The sequence below is a fragment of the Leptonychotes weddellii genome, chromosome 10 (assembly GCF_054177405.1).
Source record: "Leptonychotes weddellii isolate Sample4059 chromosome 10, ASM5417740v2, whole genome shotgun sequence".
NCBI classification, from domain to species: Eukaryota; Metazoa; Chordata; class Mammalia; order Carnivora; family Phocidae; genus Leptonychotes; species Leptonychotes weddellii.
The window spans coordinates 31,566,404-31,587,575 of record NC_138378.1 but is presented as its reverse complement, the minus strand read 5'-3'; the positions used below and the strand labels follow the sequence as shown (position 1 = coordinate 31,587,575).

The 21,172-nt window shown below is 40.0% G+C and overlaps 1 protein-coding gene across 4 annotated transcripts in view; it reads right to left on the bottom strand.

Moving 5' to 3' along the window:
- Positions 1-20,872, bottom strand: part of ANKEF1 (ankyrin repeat and EF-hand domain containing 1) — a 26,519-nt gene extending 5,647 nt beyond the window's left edge. Inside the window, exons 1-8 of one of the 4 annotated variants that reach the window (XM_081833218.1) lie at positions 20,484-20,871; positions 14,778-15,168; positions 10,310-10,509; positions 9,408-9,557; positions 8,037-8,160; positions 3,703-4,525; positions 1,815-2,041; positions 429-592 (exon numbers count right to left, since the gene is read on the bottom strand). In XM_081833218.1, coding sequence (XP_081689344.1) covers positions 429-592; positions 1,815-2,041; positions 3,703-4,525; positions 8,037-8,160; positions 9,408-9,557; positions 10,310-10,509; positions 14,778-15,123 — 2,034 coding nt within the window. In that variant the 5' untranslated portion in view covers positions 15,124-15,168; positions 20,484-20,871. Of the gene's footprint in view, positions 1-428; positions 593-1,814; positions 2,042-3,702; positions 4,526-8,036; positions 8,161-9,407; positions 9,558-10,295; positions 10,510-14,777; positions 19,270-20,483 lie in introns of those variants that run through there. The other 3 variants (XM_081833220.1, XM_081833219.1, XM_081833221.1) reach the window with 3 other exon arrangements.
- Positions 20,873-21,172: the final 300 nt, after the last annotated feature.

Here is a 21,172-nt window from a genome sequence, read left to right as displayed (position 1 = left end):
AAAAAAAAATTCCTTAGAAGAGGGATAAGGTGGGTAATGAAAGATTATGAGACCAAAATGAAGGAAAATCATGCTTTGCTTCTTTCTTCTTACCTTCCTTCCCTGTCTGAGCCATCTCATCGAATCTGTATGACTTAGAACCAAATATATACATATCCAATACCAGTTCTTTTTTCAACATTCTAATTGTATTTGGCTGAGCCAACTTGGTTTTTACATGGATTCTATTTGCAATGAGCACTTTTTAGAATTTTCAGTAAGAGAAATTTCTTTGCTAGGTATTTTTTTTCAATGCTGCATAATAGTGCTGAAAATATGGCTTGCATATTATTTCGCCCATGCTGTGTAACAATGTGTAAATACTGACACTCTCCTACCTCCCGCAAGCTTTTACCAGTTACTAATGGGTAGTCGATCACTTTTCTTACCTCTTCTTTCTTAACTTCAGGGCCTTCAGTCTTCACTTTAGGAGGTGGCTTGCCTTTCAGTTTTTGATTTTCTGTTGGTTTTGGCAAGTTATCCAGCTTCTCTTGAATCAAACTAACTATTCTATAGTCAGCATATGCCTTTGCAACATCCATGGGAGTATGTCCTGCTCAAGACATAAATTCAGAGTTGCAATAAACAGACTGATAATAAACCATGCCAAAAAACCTCAGCACATCAGCCTCGGCATGTGGCAGTAAGGGTGATTACTACAGCCAATGGTTATGTGTAAGGTCACCAAGCTAGATCAGCTACTCTCTAAGGCGGACCCAGCTCTGAAATTTCATAGTTTAAAGTGCCATTTACTAACAACACAACGTTTTCTTGTTAATTTTTTTGAGCATGTTTCTTAAAAAAATGGATAAGAAATATTGGTAGAATATTTACATTTGGATATTTGATTGATGGTTCTCTTCCCACCTTACACACATTTCCTTTTGTGTGACAATTTTACACTATCCTCCCCTTTCCCTGATACAAGGATGTATATTCAAAAAGGCCTGGGGAAGCTGGTAGTTACAGTGCTCTATACAGATGGCTGGGTATTATGACAACTGTAATATCCTCAGGCAGGCCTGAAACAATACTACCAGTGACCCAGGGGAAGCCCAAAGCAGCCAGAAAAGTTAATGCTCTCTCCGATCAAAAGGAAGCAATGGGTTCCACTCTAAGAAAATGACACCTCCAAGCAATGAGGTCAAACATTTATTCAAATGCTTATTTTTCAGGTTGTATATTTATGACATAAGATGGGCCCCTCCTATTTACTTCCCAGGGAGAGCCTCAAACTCAGGAATTGTGTTGTTCAGCTTTAGAAATAATCCAAATTCTACAGCCTTTAAAATTATGCCACTTCCTAGGGACTTGGTAGTTATGACAGTGTGATAACCCAAGGTATAGTCTGAAAACCGGTATAAGCCCACAAACCAATGCTTCCTGGGCCACAGTGAAATAAGTAAGAAATTAAGAGTGGGCATTTAGAAATTTTTGGATGGATTTGATAGAATTTTCCATCACTTTAATCTAGTGATTAAAAAAACCTTACATTTTATTTCCCCACTTCATTTTCTAGTAAATCACTTTTTACTGTACTTTACAAAAGTATCCATCCATGACAGACTGCAAACATCAAGAACCGATCCTTTCACACCAGTGACTTGAGAGGAACTGTGTATGAAACCAACTTCCAGAACATTCAACTTAGGCTTGTGGCTGCAGTAGCGACTTGCTGGGAAATGCGATCTTACAAGAAGAGAACCAGAAGGGGTTTGGAATCTAACGTAAATTCTCCTCTTCTGACCCGAACCACCACTCATGCGCCCACGCACCTTTTCTATTTTCCAGCTGGAATTTAGCGCCGATATCAAGAAGGTACTTTACGGTATCCAGTCTACAGCTCTCGATGGCTCTAGTCAAAGGGGTGGAGTTGTTGATTGAGACCGCATCTATCACTGCTCCAGCTTTAACAAGAAGCTCAACGATGTCTTGTTGGCCTGCATGGCATGCAAAATGAAGTGGGGTCCACAGGAAATTATCTCTTGCATTAACGTTAGCCCTATAAAATAAGATAGATGCACAAGCTAAAAATGTTGCTTGTTCCAAACACCAGAGGCTGGAAATGCAAAGCAAGATTTCCTATTAGTGTTATCAAGTTGTTCAACTGTAAACCAGGGAAGCTCTAAATAAAGTTAAACTCTGTGCCATAATTTTTCTTGACTCGTGCTCCGCATTATCCGACAGTCTTAATTTGCTTTGCATGCATATATATATATATATATATATATACATATATATATACATACACATTTTGTTTAGTTTTAAAAGGCACTTAGTTAGATCCCAGGGGTTACACTTTTTTGCAAAGGTTAAAATTAAGGAAAATTATGGGGCGCCTGTGTGGCTCAGTTGGTTAAGCGACTGCCTTCGGCTCAGGTCATGATCCTGGAGTCCCGGGATCGAGTCCCGCATCGGGCTCCTTGCTCAGCAGGGAGTCTGCTTCTCCCTCTGACCCTCCCCCCTCTCATGCTCTCTCTCTATCTCATTCTCTCTCAAATAAATAAATAAAATCTTAAAAAAAATTAAGGAAAATTATATAACTGGATCTAGTGAAGGTAAAAGCTGATAGGAAATAAAAAAGTCCTATTATTTCATTTTGTGTCTACTTTCTCTGCATGTCATAGATTTTTAAATGCACCTCCATTATTAAAATTCTAAGCATGAAAATGTATTATTTTAAATGTTAGTCCTTTTTAAAAATTCACTGTCCAAAAGTTCAAATTCTCATTAATTACTTTATACTCCCTCTTGATAATATACAAATCTGAATGCTTCTTTGACCTTGACCGTTACAGTAATAACAATAATACCCTTCTATCAAATATGCAATTACTTTGCTTTACATATTTTAACTCATTTAATCTTCAAAAAATCTGCAAGCTGAATCCTAGTAGAGCCCCATTATAAAAATGAAAAATGTGAGACACAAAAAAGAAACTTATGCCAGGTTATTCAGCTATGGTAAGAGAAGGAATTAAACCTGAGTAGTTGCTTTAGAAGTTCAGTAAAAATGTCATGCTTGGATATTTTAAAGATATTTACAAATGAACCAAGGAAAAGACTGCTGCTTCTCGAGGAGGGAATGAGACATGCCCTAAGTCATCATGATCACTGTCCCACTTGTTTGAATTTGCTAGGATCCCCACACATAGGAGACAGATTAAAAAGCAATGCGGGAAAATGAATAAGTTCTAGAGATCTATGCAATTCTGTGATTATAGTTAATATTGTACTGTACGCTTATAACCTGTTAAGAGGATAGATCATGTTATCTGTCCCTACCACAATAAAAAAAAATTCTTTCACTGGGCTCCCTGCTCAGCAGGGCATCTGCTTTTCCCTTTACCCTTCCCCCCTGCTCATGAACTCTCTCTCTCTCTCTCAAATAAATAAATAAAATCTTAAAAAAAATAGTTTAAAAAATTCTTTCGGTAATTTAAAATAAAATAAAAAGTGACTCCACACCATGTAGATTAATTCCTAGGCAAAGCAACTTCATGCATAATTACTGGCAAACCATCTTTGGGTACACACATTCCCAGCTTCCCATTAGCCCATTTTCCCATACAAGATCTGTCTGTAATCTCGACGTCAGGAATGAAGCACTTTCTTTGTCCTAAAATTCTGGAGTTGAATGTGAATTCAACCAAGAAAACACACCCTTTTTCAAGAAGAAACTTGACGGCATCTATGTTTCCCGTGGCACACGCAGTCATTAGCGGTGTTTTGTAATAATTATCCTTCATATCCACAGGTATTCCTGATTCAAACGCCTTTTTCAGAGAAGCCAGGTCTCCTGCCTTGGTGATGAAATTAATATTTGAAAATACCTTCGGTGGATCATCAATGTACCAAGCAGAGTCATCCCGAACGGGATGTTCGGGCGGCCAGTCTCGGTTAAACCGACTGCTATCTGTTACATTCTTGTAGGTTTCAATCATGTAATAGGGCGGCCCGCCGTCACTCCGGCGGGGAAATACGTGGTCAGGAATGATGCAGATTGGTAGCGGTAAGACAAACTTGCCTTTCTTTGGCTTTTTGGCCATCCCTTTTTTCTTTTTCTTAGGTCCATAGGATCCCAAGACATAAGACTTACTCAAGTACCTGGTTCCTTTAAAGAAATCATTAATGTTGACCCCAGCTCCCCGCAATTTCTCATGATATTGAGCTATCATAGCCAGCTGTTCTGGGGTCACATATTCTTGCCTCTCCTCCAGCGTCAACACGAAGTCCTCCTTGCTGACTGTCCCATCGCCTCTGTCCACAAACGAAAAGGCTTCCCGAAGGAAAGTCTCATGTTCTAGCGACCAGTCGTGAAGTCTCAGGGCCCAGAGTGGATTTGGATCTTTGGCTCCTGGCCGCACCAGTTTATTAGCGGTGCGCTCTGCCCGCCGTATTTCTTTGCTTGCTGCTTTGAAGCCACCTTCCTTGGCCACAGTCCTGGGTGTTTTATGGTCTAAGTTCTTCCATTTCAGGTCACATCCTAAAACATGAAGCATCATCATCATGAATAGTGCCTAGGCACTTGCATGACTCTGCAAATGACATTCCTACAACCATTTTCTTAAGCTTGAACTACTGGCCAAAAGTTTATCCCTAAATTATTTGTATAGAGCAATGAACCCATTTAGCTATTATAATTACAAAATTAAACTGTGAATTTTTTTTTTTTTCTGTGAGCTTCACTTTGGTGAATTCTGAGCGAAATCTGTTTCCAATTTATATTCTCTGCCCCTAAAGGATTGGGACATGAATCCCTATAGATACTTGAAACAAATTTCATATTGGGATACTTGCTAAGGAGACTTCCTGCCAAACAGGAAAAGAATAAGGGTGGCATTTGAATTTGGAAAGAAGCTGGGTTCAGACAGCTTACAAGGCCCTTAGGAACTCAGAATGCTGTACACCTGCTTCTTTTTGAATGATTATGACTGCAAATCTGTGTACCATCTTAAACTATATTTATCTGTATTCTCCATGAATTCAATGTAATTTATATTGACCTGCTGTTTTGTGATTGCTCATGTGAACAACCCCATGGAGGACAAAGTCATTCATTCATTAAATCTGAAAGGACTCTAGTATTACGTTTGTGCAAAGTAGGCATTAAAATTCATTTTCCTTCTTGGTCCCTTCCTTAAAATGATGACACCAACATTATATGTAAGTATTCTTCAAATAAATAAATTTCTCTGAGTGCATTGGGGAGTCTACTTAGTGCCACTAGGAAGGCTGTGCTGTCCATAAGTGTCTTAAGATATTAAAAATCCATTATGTATATAAATAAGTCAGACTATGAAGAAGCTCTTTCTAGTGTTTTGAATCTAGAAGAAAGCTCTTCTGTGTCTTTGCCAATATCACATAATCAGAAAGATTGCTACTCAATCAGTATGTCCAGCAACCAAATATGTATGCAGCTGCATGCAAAAATAAAACATGCCCCTCCAATACTTTATAGTTTTATTCCTTGTCAAAAAGAAAATGAGTCACCAGTGCTTTTTAAGATTAATACTTCCTTTGGCATTGTCAAAACTTAAAACTTTATATTAAGACTGACAATTTTACTAGTGGTAGAAGAACTCAAAAAGAGTATCATGACAATGAGGATTCTAAAATGTCCATATTGAACAGTTTTAAGAACAGTGACTTATTGAAAAGGGGACCTGATACTGATCTTGATAGCATAATTCCATAGCAATTTCGAGAATGCTGTCTTTACTTAGCTTTTTTGCTTATTCAAGGTGTCTGGGTGTTTATCTACCATCTCCCAAGCCACTCCTATATTCACCCCTAAGGATCAAAGGACTTTAAAGGTGTTTTATCTTGCCTCCTTCTGCTCCCAGTTTCCTCCTAGTTAGAAACCTTTATGTGGATAAAAGACTCCAACATCCCAGTTTAAAGATCTGAAGGCCCTTTTCTTCTCCTTTTGCCTTGGGATTTTTTGTCTCCTCCTCTATAATTAGTAAAAATAAAGATCCATTCATTCCCTTTGTGATGCATGATCTGCAGTCAAACGTACTCAGCTTACAGCTGGTGTGTGCTGCAGAGCACCAGCCAAAGGCCCAAGAGAAAGAGAAGCCTCATGGGGTGCTTCCCCAGAAGTGCTCCAAACTCCCAGCTTCTGCCCTTGGATACAGCACTCGCACTGCTTACGGGGACTTGTAAATTGTTCCAGCAGCAGGACCAGGGGCAAAGGAGGAGAACACTGAAGAAGATAGTTTAATGTGGCAAAAGAATTCAGCCTTCACATTTAAGTATAGAAGACACTGAATCCAGGGAGTTTACTCAGAAATGAGCATTTCATGGCTAATGCATTGTTTGTTGGGGCTCTGATTGCCTTAGCTGGACATGTAACTGATCACACTTCTGCTATGGAACTGGGTCCCCCACCTTGATCCAGTGAAGTGGTTGTTACTTCCAAACATGCTACAGAACTTAGAATGCTTTCAGGCCCTTGTTTTAGAAACACGGTGTAGTCTCATGACTCTGCCAGGAAGATAATACTTTTCTGCATCATTGGGAAGGCCTTTGGCATGGCCCAAGCTCTGACTAAATGTGTTTCTCAATTTGCTTTTTGTGACTTTCTCCCAGGAGTACATAAATAACAGAGTAGATGTCTGGTGATGTTTGTCCCTATAATGAAGTGGTCAACATGTTAAAGTTGAAGAAGCTTGTCTTAATCTGGACAGATCTTTAGTTCTTAGAAATATACAGTGTTAAAAATGTCAGAATAAATTGCTGATAGTGACAGATTTGAAAACAAGACTGATGAGACCGTTTATGGGGGCAAAAGTTGCATTTGATATATTTTCCTTTATTTGTTAAAAGTGTTTATTATTTGGGGGGATGGGGGGAGAGTACGAGCTTGTATAAGTTCATAAAAAGTAGAAGTGAATCAGTTATTACACTCTTAGTTATACAGGCACATTAGTCTTATTTATATTAGTGGTTACAATACAGGATCTCTAGGCCCCAGGGACTTCTAAAATTCTCTGCTCTATTCTAGAATTGTAGAATAATAGACTCTAAGTTTTTGCCTATTTCTCAAACTGGAAAAAAAAGAAAAAAAACACTACCATAAAGTTCAGCAGAATGCAGTTCCACTTCTAACGAAGAGTTAGAAACTTTTTTTTAAATAAAGATTTTATTTATTTGCGAGAGAAAGAGACAGAGCACAAGGGGGGTGTGGAAAGGCAGAGGGAGAAGCAGACTCCCCCTTGAGCAGGGAGCCCAACACGGGCTCAATCCCAGAACCCTGAGATAATGACCTGAGGCAAAGGCAGATGTTTAACCAACTGAGCCACCCAGGCGCCCTGAGTTAAAAACTTTCAATGTACATCCAGTCAGCATGTAATTAACACCAATTTGATCCACAAACTTAATTAGCTAATATTACCACTTTAAGGAATACATTAAGCTATACATACATATTTCATATTCCTAAATTAATAGTTACATAGAAGCTTCAGGAAAATCTAAAATATCACTTACCTTTCAAATTTTCCATGAAAATTTTCATTTTATTTCATATTTCTCCCTAAAACATTTCTCCCATAATTTCAAATTATTTAGAAAAGTTTATCCTTTGCACTTGATACAATTGAACATTTTTTAATAAAATAGTTAAAATTTCAGACTAAAAGACATAGTTTTCAATATTCGTCCTTTAGATTGATGTCAACATTTTTTTAAAAGGAGTTTAATAACTATAAGCGTTTTAATAATTAGTCGACCCATGAACAATCCTGTTTAGATTTTTAACAATAACCTAAAAATATTTGAGAATGTGGGTTTTCATCACTTTAAGACAAGATTCATGATTTGACAGAAGGTAGAGTAAGAAAAGATTCTCAATTTTCTTTCTACGTATATAACTGATGTTCGGCTATTGAAAAAGATAAGCAACTGACAAGTGACAGGCCCAGATTCTCTGCTCATCTACAACATGGGTAAATCATAAATACTTTAAGCATAAAATTGCTAGGCAATTTTACCTCGCTGAGCTATATATTTACAGCAATCTGCAAAACCACCCATGGCAGCATAATGAAGTGGTGTGTTCCCATTCATTGATATCAGCCCCATGTCTCCATTGTAAGCAAAAAGAAGCTTCAATATCTGCAAAAAAAATTGTAGATATTGTAGAGGAATAGCAATGTACATTCATTGAATGAAGACTGGCACCTAAACGTGTTCTCCAATAGTTACTTAGGCTACACGTGGCTATTTAAAATTAAATTGAATTAAATAGAAAACAATTTTTAAAAATCCAGTTCCTTAGTTTCACTAGCCATATTTGAAATACTCAAAAGCCACATGTGACTTCTATTTTACACAGCACAGATTTATAACTTTTCCACATTGCCAAAAGTTCTATCAAATAGCGTTGATCTAGAGGTTAGAAAATTCTATATTCAGCTGGGGCATGCCATCTTAGTGAATTCTAGTAATTCTAGAAAACATCAGCCTGTGGGAAATATCAGGGAAGCAAATTCTTAACCACATGTGACTTCTATTGTGCTGTAGATTTTTATTGCAGGGGAGAGACCGAATGACAAAAACAAAGATAATTGTTAAAACTCAGAAAATTGAGTAAAGAAATTTTAGATGTAATTGAGAATTAAAAAAAAAAAAAAAGGAGAGCATTGGTTCCTATTTCGTTTCTGCAACGTCACTGTACCTATGAGATACCCTTTGCTGGTATATCCAGATAACCAGAATACTGAAGAGTTTAAAATGGAGGTGAGTCATTAGATGCACACAAAAAATCAGGGAGATAAAGGGGCACCTGGGTGGCTCAGTCGGTTAAGTGTCTGCCTTTGGCTCAGGTCATGATCCCAGGGTGCTGGGATCGAGCCCTGCGTCAGGCTCCCTGCTCAGCGGGAAGCCTGCTTCTCCCTCTCCCACTCCCCCTGCTTGTCTTCCCTCTCTCGCTGTGTCTCTCTCTGTCAAATAAACAAATAAAATCTTAAAAAAAAAAATCAGGGAGATAAGAGTATGTTGACATTGTTCTCTCTACAACTGGGCCATGCCGGACATATTATGAAGAGTCTAATATGTAATAGAGGCATAAAATAAAGTAGTCTTGGTTGGCAAAACTTTTAAATTGCCATAGTTAAGAATACAGAAAACCATGGTTAGTAATATTAAATGCATAAACTTGGCAAGCCGATAAAACTGAATAAAGAGCTAGACAAAGTTAAAAATATAATATTTGATATAAAATATAATTTTAGAATTATTTAGGGAAATCAAGATGGTAATGTGGAAAAAATTCTTAGTGTAACCTATATGATATTTAAAAATTTGAGGAAAAGGTAAGAAATGGTGAGCAACAAATTTTAAAGCAAAGGGCAGATTCTTACATCAAAAAAGCCTCCTTTGGCAGCAAAATGTGCAGCTTGTTTTCTCTCATTGTCAAAGGCATTCACTTCACCTCCTCTTTCCAATATCCCTCGAACTAATTCTATCACTCCTTCTCTTGATGCTTCCATTAAAGCCGTTCGACCTGTGGACTGGACAAGAAGCACATCAAATTCTGGTTATACTTGTCATCTTAAATAACACATTTGGTATACATATGTTCTCAATCCATTTGGCCTTAGATTCACACTGGCAGGTTTAATTCTCTACATCTTTATTAGTTCCACAAAGCAAATAGGAAAAATGAAGTCAGTGCAGTGGGTCAATGTAGAGAGTTCCAATATCAGAGTCAGGGTCACACCAGATGTCCCTGTGAAAAAATCATGCTAAAGATGCATTTTTTTTTTTGCAAAGAAAGTAGAGCAAAAGGGGAGAAAAGAGGATAAAATATATGCTAAAATTAGGTTTTAAGTGTTTTCTAATGAGAAAAAATCTATTATTATTGTCTTGAAATGCCTCTTAAACAATTAGAAAACTCAATAAAATTGGCCAAATGAGGACAGGGAGCAAAATGAATGAGGGAAATAGCACAACTACATATTTTCTTTCCAAAAAGATAAATTTTTATTAGACATTGGTGATATCTTTTCTATTTTCTCTAATGATGTTTTACCTTTATGCATAATAAATACCAATTTTCCAAATGTAATTAGGAAATAAACTGTAAAATCATAGCAATATAAAGATAATGAGAGTATATCATCTTAATGCATTTTGAATAGAAATGAAAGTCTATAGGCTGACAGGATAATTTTACCATATTTAAATGCAAAAAAAAATGCACTATTAAGACTCTATAATTGAAAAAAAAAAGGAATATTTATAATCACAGGAATAGTCATACTGAGTTGATAGCATTTGGATTGGCTCCTTTTTCCAAAAATGTCAGGCACGTGTCTTTAACATCATGTGCTTCTTCACAAGCTCTAATAAATATTGGTTTTCCTTCATAGGTAGAGTTGTTGACATCTGCGCCATGTTCCAGGGCAATCAATGCACAGCGATAATGCCGCTTAGTAGGTAAAATGCAGTAAAACAAAATACCTGTAGAAAAATAGAATCCCCAAATAGTACTTCATTAATAGTCTCTCTATATTTGAACCAGATAGCAAAGAAAAACTAATAATTTTGAAATCCATAATTGGCTAGTTGAAGGTGGCAAAGCAGAGGCGTAGCTGCCTTGCTTTTCCTTCTGAAACCGACTGAAACACCAAGACAGAGGAAGAAAGAGAGTCAACCTCTGATACAATTAGAAAACAGTCACAACCAAATATGATAGGACCTGGTTCAGGGAAGAATCTGAGTGCTGATATGTGAGGCCCTGTCAACCTTGGGTATTTGGCATCTTGCAGTCCACGTGCAGGACTGTGTGTGCTGGAGGGCTAGTGGTGGTTTGCTGTGTCCCATCTGAAGCTGCAGAGCCACAAAGCAGATGGTACTGAATGATGAAATGTGCAGACTGGCCATGTTTATAAGAAGAAGGCTGTCAGTACAGCAGCATTAAGAAGAAAACGTTGTGGGCTCCTGGGTGGCTCAGTTGGTTAAGCGACTGCCTTTGGCTCAGGTCATGATCCTGGAGTCCCAGGATCGAGTCCCGCATCGGGCTCCCTGCTGTTAGCAGGGAGTCTGCTTCTCCCTCTGACCCTCCCCCCTCATGCTCTCTCTCTCTCTCAAATAAATAAATAAAATCTTTAAAAAAAAAAAAAAGAAAAAAGCATACTGGGGTCTCAGGAAAAATGGACTAAGAACAATCAATGAGGTGTGCCTAGGTAAAGCTAGGTAGAGGACATGTCCTGTGAGCCTCTGGGTAACAATTCAAGTCCTCTATAAAGAGGAAAGTCAAGGGGCACCTGGGTGGCTCAGTCAGTTAAGCATCTGCCTTTGGCTCAAGTCATGGTCCCAGGGTCCTAGAATTGAGCCCTGCATCAGACTCCCTGCTCAGCGGGGAGTCTGCTTCTCCCTCTCCCACTCCCCTTGCTTGTGTTCCCTCTCTCTCGCTGTGTCTCTCTCTGTTAAAAAAATAAATAAAATCTTTAAAAAAGAAAAAAAAAGAGGAAAGTCAAGCTGGCCTCCAGATTTTGCCACAGCAACATTCAATGCTAGAAAATAACTAAAGGATCTCTACAATATCACTTGAGAAAGAAAATGGGAGGTTTTTTTGTACCTACCGAGCTGGCTGTTCATATATAAAAGCAGTAGACATATAAGTTTAAGGATGCAAAAGTTATTGTACTAATCTCTTCTTTCATAGCAAAATATTAATGAATACCATGTAAAGTGCTAATTCAACAAAGTTTTATGTATATGAAAAGCTATTAAATTTGCCATTAAAACAATCAAAAACATTTCTCTTCCCAAGGGGAAAAAAATCTATATATGGTGGTGGGTGTTAACTAGACTTATTGTGGTGATCATTTTGCAATGCATACAAATATCAAATTATGTGTACACCTGAAACTGATATAATGTTGATGCCAATTATACCTCAATTTTTAAAAGTCAATCAGTAAATAATAAAAGTAAATAAAACTACCATTCCAACAACCAAAAAAAAGATCTAAAAGCAGACCATTAACCTTAGAAAATATAACACACACACACACCAAAAAAAGAACATATGGACCATATAGGAAAATATTTTTATATGTATTTATTTATATATATATAAAATATATTATATTCTCATAACATAAAATAAATGACAGCCCTGAGGCCAAATCTTTGGGCCATCTAGATAAATATGGGTTGGATAAATTCTACCATTAAAATAAAAACCACAATTTATATAAAATCAAAATCTAAATATATTTCATATAAACAGATGCATCTAAAATAGGGTTACTCAGAACAGTTAAAAACAGAAAGATGGCCAAGGACATGGTTGAAAATAGAAAACCAAAGACACAACAAGTGATAGCAGGCAAAATTGGGCCAAAACAATAACAAACAACAATGTCACCTAGAGAATACCAGATGAGGCTGAATTCATTACAAAAGGCCCTAAGGTACTTAGGAAATGGATACTTTATAATGATGGCAGGTGCAACTCACAGTTAGTCTATCTGGGTTGACTCTTTAAGCCACAATGAACATGAGTCAACATTCTAAAACTGAAGCAAAAAAAAAAAAGAGGGCAAAGATGATAGACTGTAGAATTCTCATACTACATTTATGGGACTGGGTATGCATTCCTATAAATGGGAGAACCGATGAATGGGTGCTATTAGGAGCTAGTCTAGCTTAACCCTTGAAGAGAACAGACACCATTCTATACTCCAGACTGGACAGACACTAATTAATCCCCTAGGACAACATATAGAAAAGAAATTCTTGGCTTAGAGAGTTACCTTTTCCATGTTCTGCAAAATTTTTCAAAGTACAGTTTAACCTAGAGTATGTCCCACCTCCTTCTAAAGATCCAGTAAGTGTTTTAACCATTTAAATGTTGGCTTGTCCTTTAGGACCAATGTGCAGTGAATGAAACATCAGTCGCTGGAGAATAGGATGTCAATGGCAGAGACTTCTGTGGAATAAGCAAAGCAGTTGGGCAAGTGGCCGCCAAACTGAGAGCTGTGCAAGGTGAGCTAGATTCCTTGACGTGGGGAAGACAGGGTTCGCAGTGCAATAAGCACACCACAGCTTAGACAGAATCAAGTCTCTATGGGGCCGGACTAACAAGGTCATGCGTGCAACAAGATTTATATTTGTTCCAAGTTTTTTATTTTTAATTCTTCCTATGTGATTGGTCAGATTGTTTTCTCATACATTCATCTCCCAGAACCTTGACAGGTTTAATATTAATTTCAATGAACTTAGATATTAACCAGATGGCTGTTGCATTTGCTACTAATATTCACGTGATCCTGTTTCTAATTTTACTTTACTTTTAATTTTACAATTTTAGATTTTTATTATAAAATTTCTCAACCTTTTTTTTAAGCTTATATTTCTGTTTCAAATTCTAGAAGGTAAACTATTCTCCATTACAGTGTTTCCCCAAAGTATATTTCACAAAACTCCTGGTATATAAAATGCCACAAGGAAAAACTATTTCAAGGGTCAAAGACAAATGGAAAATGTCACTGTCATTAGTCTGTCTGACAAATGTGAAATCAACATGTCTCAATTTGTTTTATCCAATGTTTCTCTAACGAGTTTGGCAGTGGAAACAATTTTGCATGTAATGCTTATCAACATCCTAGAGATTCAGTGGTCCATGGAACACACTTTGGGAAATGATATTTTATAGAGCTTTAAGAGGCTTTTTTTCTTTTTCTTTTTCAGGATTTAACATTTTAAAACACATTTGATCCCTGAATGTATCTGAAGTTCATTTCATTATGTGGTGCTATTAAGTAATTAAATGATTGTTTCTTTCCTTGTCCTCTCCTATTGTTTTAAGAAAGTCATTTATCAAATACGAAGTCTGGAGAGAATTATAAAAGCGGATTTTGTTCCTGTCAGAAAACATTAACACCAAAAAATGGGATTTATTTCTCCAGTGTGGGACTGATGTTAATGGCTTTGTACTTGAAGCAACTCTTTGGGACAACTGATTAAATCTACCAATTTATATTAAGCCTGGTGGTAATTTTCTTGGTGATTTTCATGGGGCTGTGTCAAGTCCTTCTGAAACCTTGAGTTATTTGGGCAAGAAGCTCCCAGACAAGGTGTTGAGATGAGATTAGGGAGAACAGAGTGGAGAAGTAGGGCTGTCTCACCTGAAAAAGCATGGAAATGCCATGTCTCAAGGTTCAAGTCAGGTTTCCAAATACATTTAAACTGACCCTCAAGAATTGGATTTTATGCCAGAATCCACCTTAGCCCTTCCAGTTCCCAACTGCAACCCCTTTCTACATCAGGCTGCTATTGAGAGGGAATACAATCCTGTTGGAGTCCAAGTTGAGTACTCTTTGAGGTTCTAAAGTATAAAAAAGATTAAGAAATTCTCTCCCTCATCTTTTGTTCTAAACAAGATTTTTGTATTTTATAATCGATGATTCTGCCTATAGTATTATCAGTGTGTATCATTAAAAATTCTCTACATTTAGAAAAAACACCAAACACAAATTAATCTAACTCTAATTTTTTTAAGGGAGACATCTCTCACAGCTCGTTTCCCTAAGATATACCTCAATACCATTTTCAAATTATAGGGAGATGGTGTCCTTAGGTACAGGAGTGAGAACCTGGCTTTTCACTTGAACTCATGAGTAATTCACTTCTACAGTTGGAAAGCAAAAAAGTCCACTTTCTGGATTTCTGGCTACAGAGTGGATTGTAGCTACTGGATAAAATGTTGGGATTTTTACCTTTTCCTTCATTATCAACTATAGTCATGTCAGCCTTTGCCTTGGCTAATATTTCCATGGACAATTCATGCCCCAGCTCTGCAGCCCTCATTGTCGGAGTACAACCCATCTTGTCTTGCACATCAGGGTGAGCACCAAGGCTAAGGAGAAAGCTGACCATATCGACGTCATTGGAAACCGAGGCCAAGTGCAGAGCACTGTGTCCATTGAGGGGGTCTGTGAAATTGATTAGTTCAGGGTATCCAAGCCTGATCAGCTTTTCTATCTGCTTCGTGTCTTTGTTCCGAACACACTGAAGAACTTTGTAGATCTGCAAGTTCTCAAGTCTCTTATCGGCTAAAGCCATACTCGACCACCTTCTTGAAAATGCTTTTCTGGACCAAAACAAAAACTATAGCAGCAAAAAAACAAAAACAGAAACACACAACTCCAAGTTAATTTTGTCATCTTTAATTGGTATAAATAATAATATTTTAAGTCTTCCCTAAGAAGAGAGGCTGTTTCTCACGAAATGTTATTACCACAATTTATTGCAACTGATTTCACAAAAAGTATAATTATACATAAATAGAGAATATTCAGCTAGCATAAAACTAAAATATTTTGAAACAAATGTTTCATCATAATTAATATCAGCCTTGCTAATGCAGCTTTCTTGTTAATTTAATTTCTTGTTTCATTTATCCCTCCTTCCTTGACACAGCCTCCCTATTCTAACCATGAAGAAGGTAAGGCTAACAGAAATGCCAATGTGAGGATTTGAGTTCCCCACTCTATGGCTCTGTACCAGCATGTCCTTCTAACCTAGAGACCATACAGGTTTTGGTAGTTAACAAATGTTATAAAGAACCTGTGGAATTTTAGGTACTCATTATAAGCAGGAATCTACTGGGCTCAGTGGGATACTAAATGTGATGGATGATTCATGTCACCTCACATGGGAATGATGTAGGCAAATGGTTGAGAGACAACTATAATTTTCATAAATAATTCCACTGTTAAATTGTGATGAGCATTCTGATATGTAATTTTATCTCTTCTTTACTGTTTATGGGAAAACAATCTTTTGAATTGAGTCATAGGTCATGCTAGGTATACCCAGCTTGCTTTTCTTTCCTCACTTTTTCTGGGAAAAGAACACCATTATCATATTGGGGATCCATTCCAGATCATCCAGTCTTGCTATCCTAGGCCAAATCATTGCCACAGACTTCTAATTTGTCTCACTGCTCCCACAACGGATCCCTAAGGGTATATTCTCTGTTCAGTCCTCAGAAAATAATTTTAAAAATGTAGATCGGATAAGGTCAAGCAAGCTTCCAGCCCAAAATTTTTGGATGGGGCTGCCCCTTCTATCCCCTGTGATAGGAATGGGTCTGAGACCATGGCTTAGCAAGTGTGAATGAATTCTCTCCCTAGGTAGAGTGAATGTCTCAAGCATATGCTCAGGAAAGACATGATGAGGCAGTCAGCACCCTACAGGACCCTCCTGCTAGAACATGGCCAGACTACTGTATGCTGAGGCAGTTAAGCAGTAGGATGTGGCCTCGGCTGTGCGAGCCATGTTGGCTCTCAGGGAGCGTGCGTGTTACAGAGACTGAGACTGAGGGCAGACATTGCGCTTGGGACTCCGTTGTGCCAGAATTCACCTACCACTTTAGTTAGTCCACACGACATTAGCTCAGGGCTGCAGGAATAAATATGCCCTCCCCACCCCCCTTAATTTAGCATAAACTAGTTAGCCGAGTTTCTGTCATTTGCAATGGAAAGGATTTCATCTTATTACAAAATCTGAAACTGCTCCACCTTTTCTCCACAAGCCTGCTCCCTTGCCTACATTCCCTGTGGCGGTGAATAGCACTGGTGACCACTTGTTCCTCTTGAGCTGCATCTCTCTACGCAACCCCATCTCCATTGCCTGCTCCCCTTCTACCTCACCAGCCACTCTTCATCCCCCTTTTGCTGGCTCCCCTCTTCTGTCAGAAGCCTAACTGTTGGGGTGCCCAGGGCTTGGCCCTCAGGACTCTTCTCTAACCTCACACACTGTCCTGATGGTCTCATCCCATCTCATGACCTTCATCCCAATTTGAGGCTTCTGATGGTTCACTCTCAAATTTATACAGCCATCTCTGGCTCTCCCCAGAGTCCAAAGTGATATCTCTACTTGTTGACTCTTCATCCTCACATGGACCTCCACTAGGCATATAAAATGTAACCCATCAGAAGAGAACTGGGAGCATCCTGACCTTCTCCAGTTCTCCCCACTTCCAACGATGCCATCACCATCCATGAGTCTACTCTGAGGAAAACACTGGAAGTTATCCCTCATTCTTTCCCTGCAGATCCCCTACTCTTTAAATCCATCAGCAAACCCCGTAACTCTACCTCCAGAATATAGCCTGACATCAGCTGCCAGTGGTGCCATCCTCGGCCAAATCCTTGCCACAGACTCTAGGTTGTCTCACTGCTTCTTCAGCAGCCCTCCAGAGCCTCTTCCTTATTCAGTTCCCAGAAAAATCTTTCTAAAATGTAGATCAGACAAGCCTCCACCCCCAACATTTTAGCATAACTATTTTTGAATATAAAGAAAAGTTGAATACCCATATATCTACCCCTGAGATCCTACCATGAATGCTTTACTTGCTTTATCACATATCTATCCATCCTTCTATCATTTATCCATCTTATTTTCTGATCCATTTCAAGGTAAATTGCAGACATATTCCAGCATACAATATCCTTAACTAGAGTTCAATATTTGCTTACAGCTCTTTTTTTTCTTTTTTGTCTTTTGAATATATAATGAAATGTACAAGTATTAAGTGTACCATTCCATGGGTTTTGACAAATGCATACATCTATGTAACCCAAACTCCTGTTAGGATATAGAACATGATGTTCATGCCAGAAAGTTCTCTCCAAACTATCTTTTAAAAGCAGTTCAAATGCTTTTCATCTTAATCAGAATAAATCCAGACACCTCATGATGATCTTTTAAGAACATTTTCTCTGCCCCTCTGATCTTAACTTCACTCCAACCTCCCTTGATAAGGTGATCTCCAGCCACATTGGCCCCCTTTCTGTTTATGGAACAAAAGCGCATTCCTGCCTCTGCAACTTCTTGTTCCCTCTGCCTCGGGTGCCCTTTGTTCAGAATATGTCAGTTGGCACTTCTCACCATTCAAACTGCAGTCACCATGTCACCCTTTCTTTATAACGAAACATTTCTGTATATTACATTTCTATATATCTGTAGAAACAGATATATTCAATTTATGTATTGTGTGACTTCCCCACTAGTATAGAGCCTTCATGAAACAGACGTTTTATATCATAATGACCTTTATTTCTCCATCACCCAGAACTTGACTCACGTGAGGCATTCAAGTAATGGTTGCTCGATAAAGGATGATCGAAAGTTTCAAGATTGAGGAGTGGAAGGAACCAAAGAAAATGCCCACGTTTCTGGCTTGAGCCACTGGCTACCTGTGTCTGAGATGGGGAGCTCGAGATTTGGTCTGGATTGGTCAGAGAGTGTAGACAGTTACGCTTTGGGCATGCTGAGTCAGAATCCACAAGGCAATGGGGTACACAATTCGAGAGAGAGAGGTCTGAGCCTGGCCTATGGGGAGCTGTGGGGGGTTTGGTGACTGCAGGGCAGCCCGACACTGGGTGAAGTCAAGGAGGAGAGCGTGTCAAGGGTGAAGAGTGACCATCACTGTCAAATGCACGCTGCTGCCTCGTCCTTTTCTCCCCACTCTTTTGCTGGCTGTTTTTTCTTTGTGCTTCCTCCTTTGCCACTGGGACATCAGTCATCACATGGCTTGTGGCTTCAATGTCCTGTTTACCGTGGCCCCTCTCTTCCCTTCTAATCTGTTTATAACATGTGGTGGACTAGGCAACCAGATAACGCAGCTGGTTAAAGCCATGTGTGTAAAGAGGCTCCCACTAAGTCCTGAGCTGCCCCACAAGTCACCCACTTGGTCTCTGCTCCATGCTGTGGTGATATTTACTTCAGCAGCTGTTTATGGTTTGTCTTATTACACAGCCATATCCTAGTTAGATGAATATGTAAGCACGATGTACATGGGATAGGATTCGGTGCTTCCAAATAGCTCATTGACTCTCCTGAATCTACATCCCCTCATTTGTGTGAATCATCAAAGACTTCAATGCTGTCGCTGAGGCACCCACCACATCAAGCTACGCTGGTGAATTCCACAGTCCACGGGCAGGTTCTAGAGCTTGCATTCTTCCAGCTAAAGCCCTGAAAGGGCTGGGGGTGGGGAGAGCGGTGCCCTGTGCTCTCCTTCACACCCTGCTGCCAAGACTGACCAAGGGCCTCACCCCTCTGGAGGAAATAACAAAAGTCCTGCCCTCTAGTTCTGGGTTCTTCAGTTTTATTATTATTTTTTTACTAGCTTCAAGGGTAGAATTTAGTGATTCATCACTTGCATATAACACCCAATGCTCATTATAACAAGTCCCCTCCTTTATGCCCATCACCCAGTTACCCCATCCCCTCACCCACCCAGCAACCCTCAGTTTGTTCCTTAGAGTTAAGCGTCTCTTATGGTTTGTCTCCCTCTCTGTTTTTATCTTATTTTATTTTTCCTTCCCTTCCCTTATGTCCACCTGTTTGTTTCTTAAATTCCATATATGAGTGAAATCAGATGGTATTTGTCTTTCTCGGACAGACTTATTTCACCTAGCATAATACACTCTAGTTCTGGGTTCTTCAAAAACTTGTGTAGCATCTCTGGTCTTTGGGGGGGGCGGTCAGCATATATACACACACACGCCCCACCATGTATACTTTACCTCTGTATGACCCTGGAGCCACCTTGGCATACCCCCATCTCATCATCTATATGGACAGTCTCAAAAGACAGGGGAATAGAACAGGATTTCTTGCCCCAAGGTCCATGTTTGGGTCCGAATCCTCTAAAATTATATGACAATCTGCAGTGTGTGTGTGTGTGTGTGTCCGGGTGCACTTTTCCCATGGGGAAAGATCCGTAGAACTTATCAACTTCTCCAAGGAGTCTGTGACACAAGGATGGTTTGCTAGAAAGAGGAATGGAGGGAGACACACTTGGAACTGTGGAAAGAGTGTAGGATTGCAGGTGGGGAAATCTGTTGTTGTTTGTGACTCCCCCTTCTCTGCATCATTTATACAAACTGGTTACATAAACCTGGACATCTTACCTACCTGGTTTGTGCCTCAGTCTCTTTACCTGTGAAACAGAGATGACTGAACCCATTCCATGGGCGGAGTGAAGAGGAAATGAGACAATCCTAGTGAAATATTTAGCAAAGTCCCTCAATGCAGGCTTGCTATGAATCAATCAAATGTCCATACGTTTCAACTCCCCCATAAACCACGGTGTACATTTGGTGGGTTCTTTACTGTCCCTTTCAGTTTTTGGGTTTTTTTTTTAATATTTTATTTATTTGTTTGAGAGAGAGGGCAGAGAGAGATGGAGTACGAGCGGGGGTGAGGGGCAAAGGGAGAGAGACAAGCAGACTTCCCCCTGAGCAGAGCCCCATGCGGGACTCAATCCCAGGACCCTGAGATCAGGGCCTGAGCCACCCAGACGCCCCTGCCCTTTCAGTTTTAAGTCTCAGAAAAATCCGGAAGGGGGGGGGTTAAGAAGTAATTTCAAGGGAAAAGCCAGGTGGCAGGGAGCAAGGTGCCAAGCTCACCTCTTAGTCCTGAGGGTGATCAGCAGCCGCGGATGACCAGGCACCGACGCGCCTCGGCCTGCGGGGGCGCCCTGCGGCCGCGGCCCTTGTTCTCTGCCACCTGGCGGGGGCCCCAGCCGCGACCGCGGGCTCCCGGAGCCCTACTTGGGCGCCCAGCCGTGAATGGTGTCTACGTGGGCAGAGCAGGCGAGCCGGCGCGTGGGGCTGCAGGGAGGGGTTGTGTGTGTCCATGGGCCCCGGGTCCGGAGCAGGCGAGCTCGCAGCCAGGTGAGCGCAGGGGGCGGGGTGGGAGCCGCCGAGTCAGGGCCGATTGTGAGCTTCGGCCACGCACCGCCCCGCTGCCAGGGCAACCGCTCGGGGGCGCGGCGCGGCGCGGCGGGGCGGGGCTGGTGTCCGCCAGCCGCGCGGCCCCGCCAGGTGGCCTGGTCCCCGCCAGGTGGCCCGCCCTGCCCGGATGCTGGAGGAGGGTCCTGCGCTCTCAGCGCCGCGGATGGCGGAGGCCGTGCGCCCCACACCGGGGTCCGCACCAATCCTCCCTTCTTTCATCCTCTTCTCCCACCCCCTGCCCTTATTCTAAAAAGCATTTAATTCGCAGAGCTATAAACATAATAATAAAAAAATTTTTTTAAAGAAATAAAAAGCATTTAATTCGAAACGTAAAGCTCCTATAGTAAAGCCAACCAACCAAA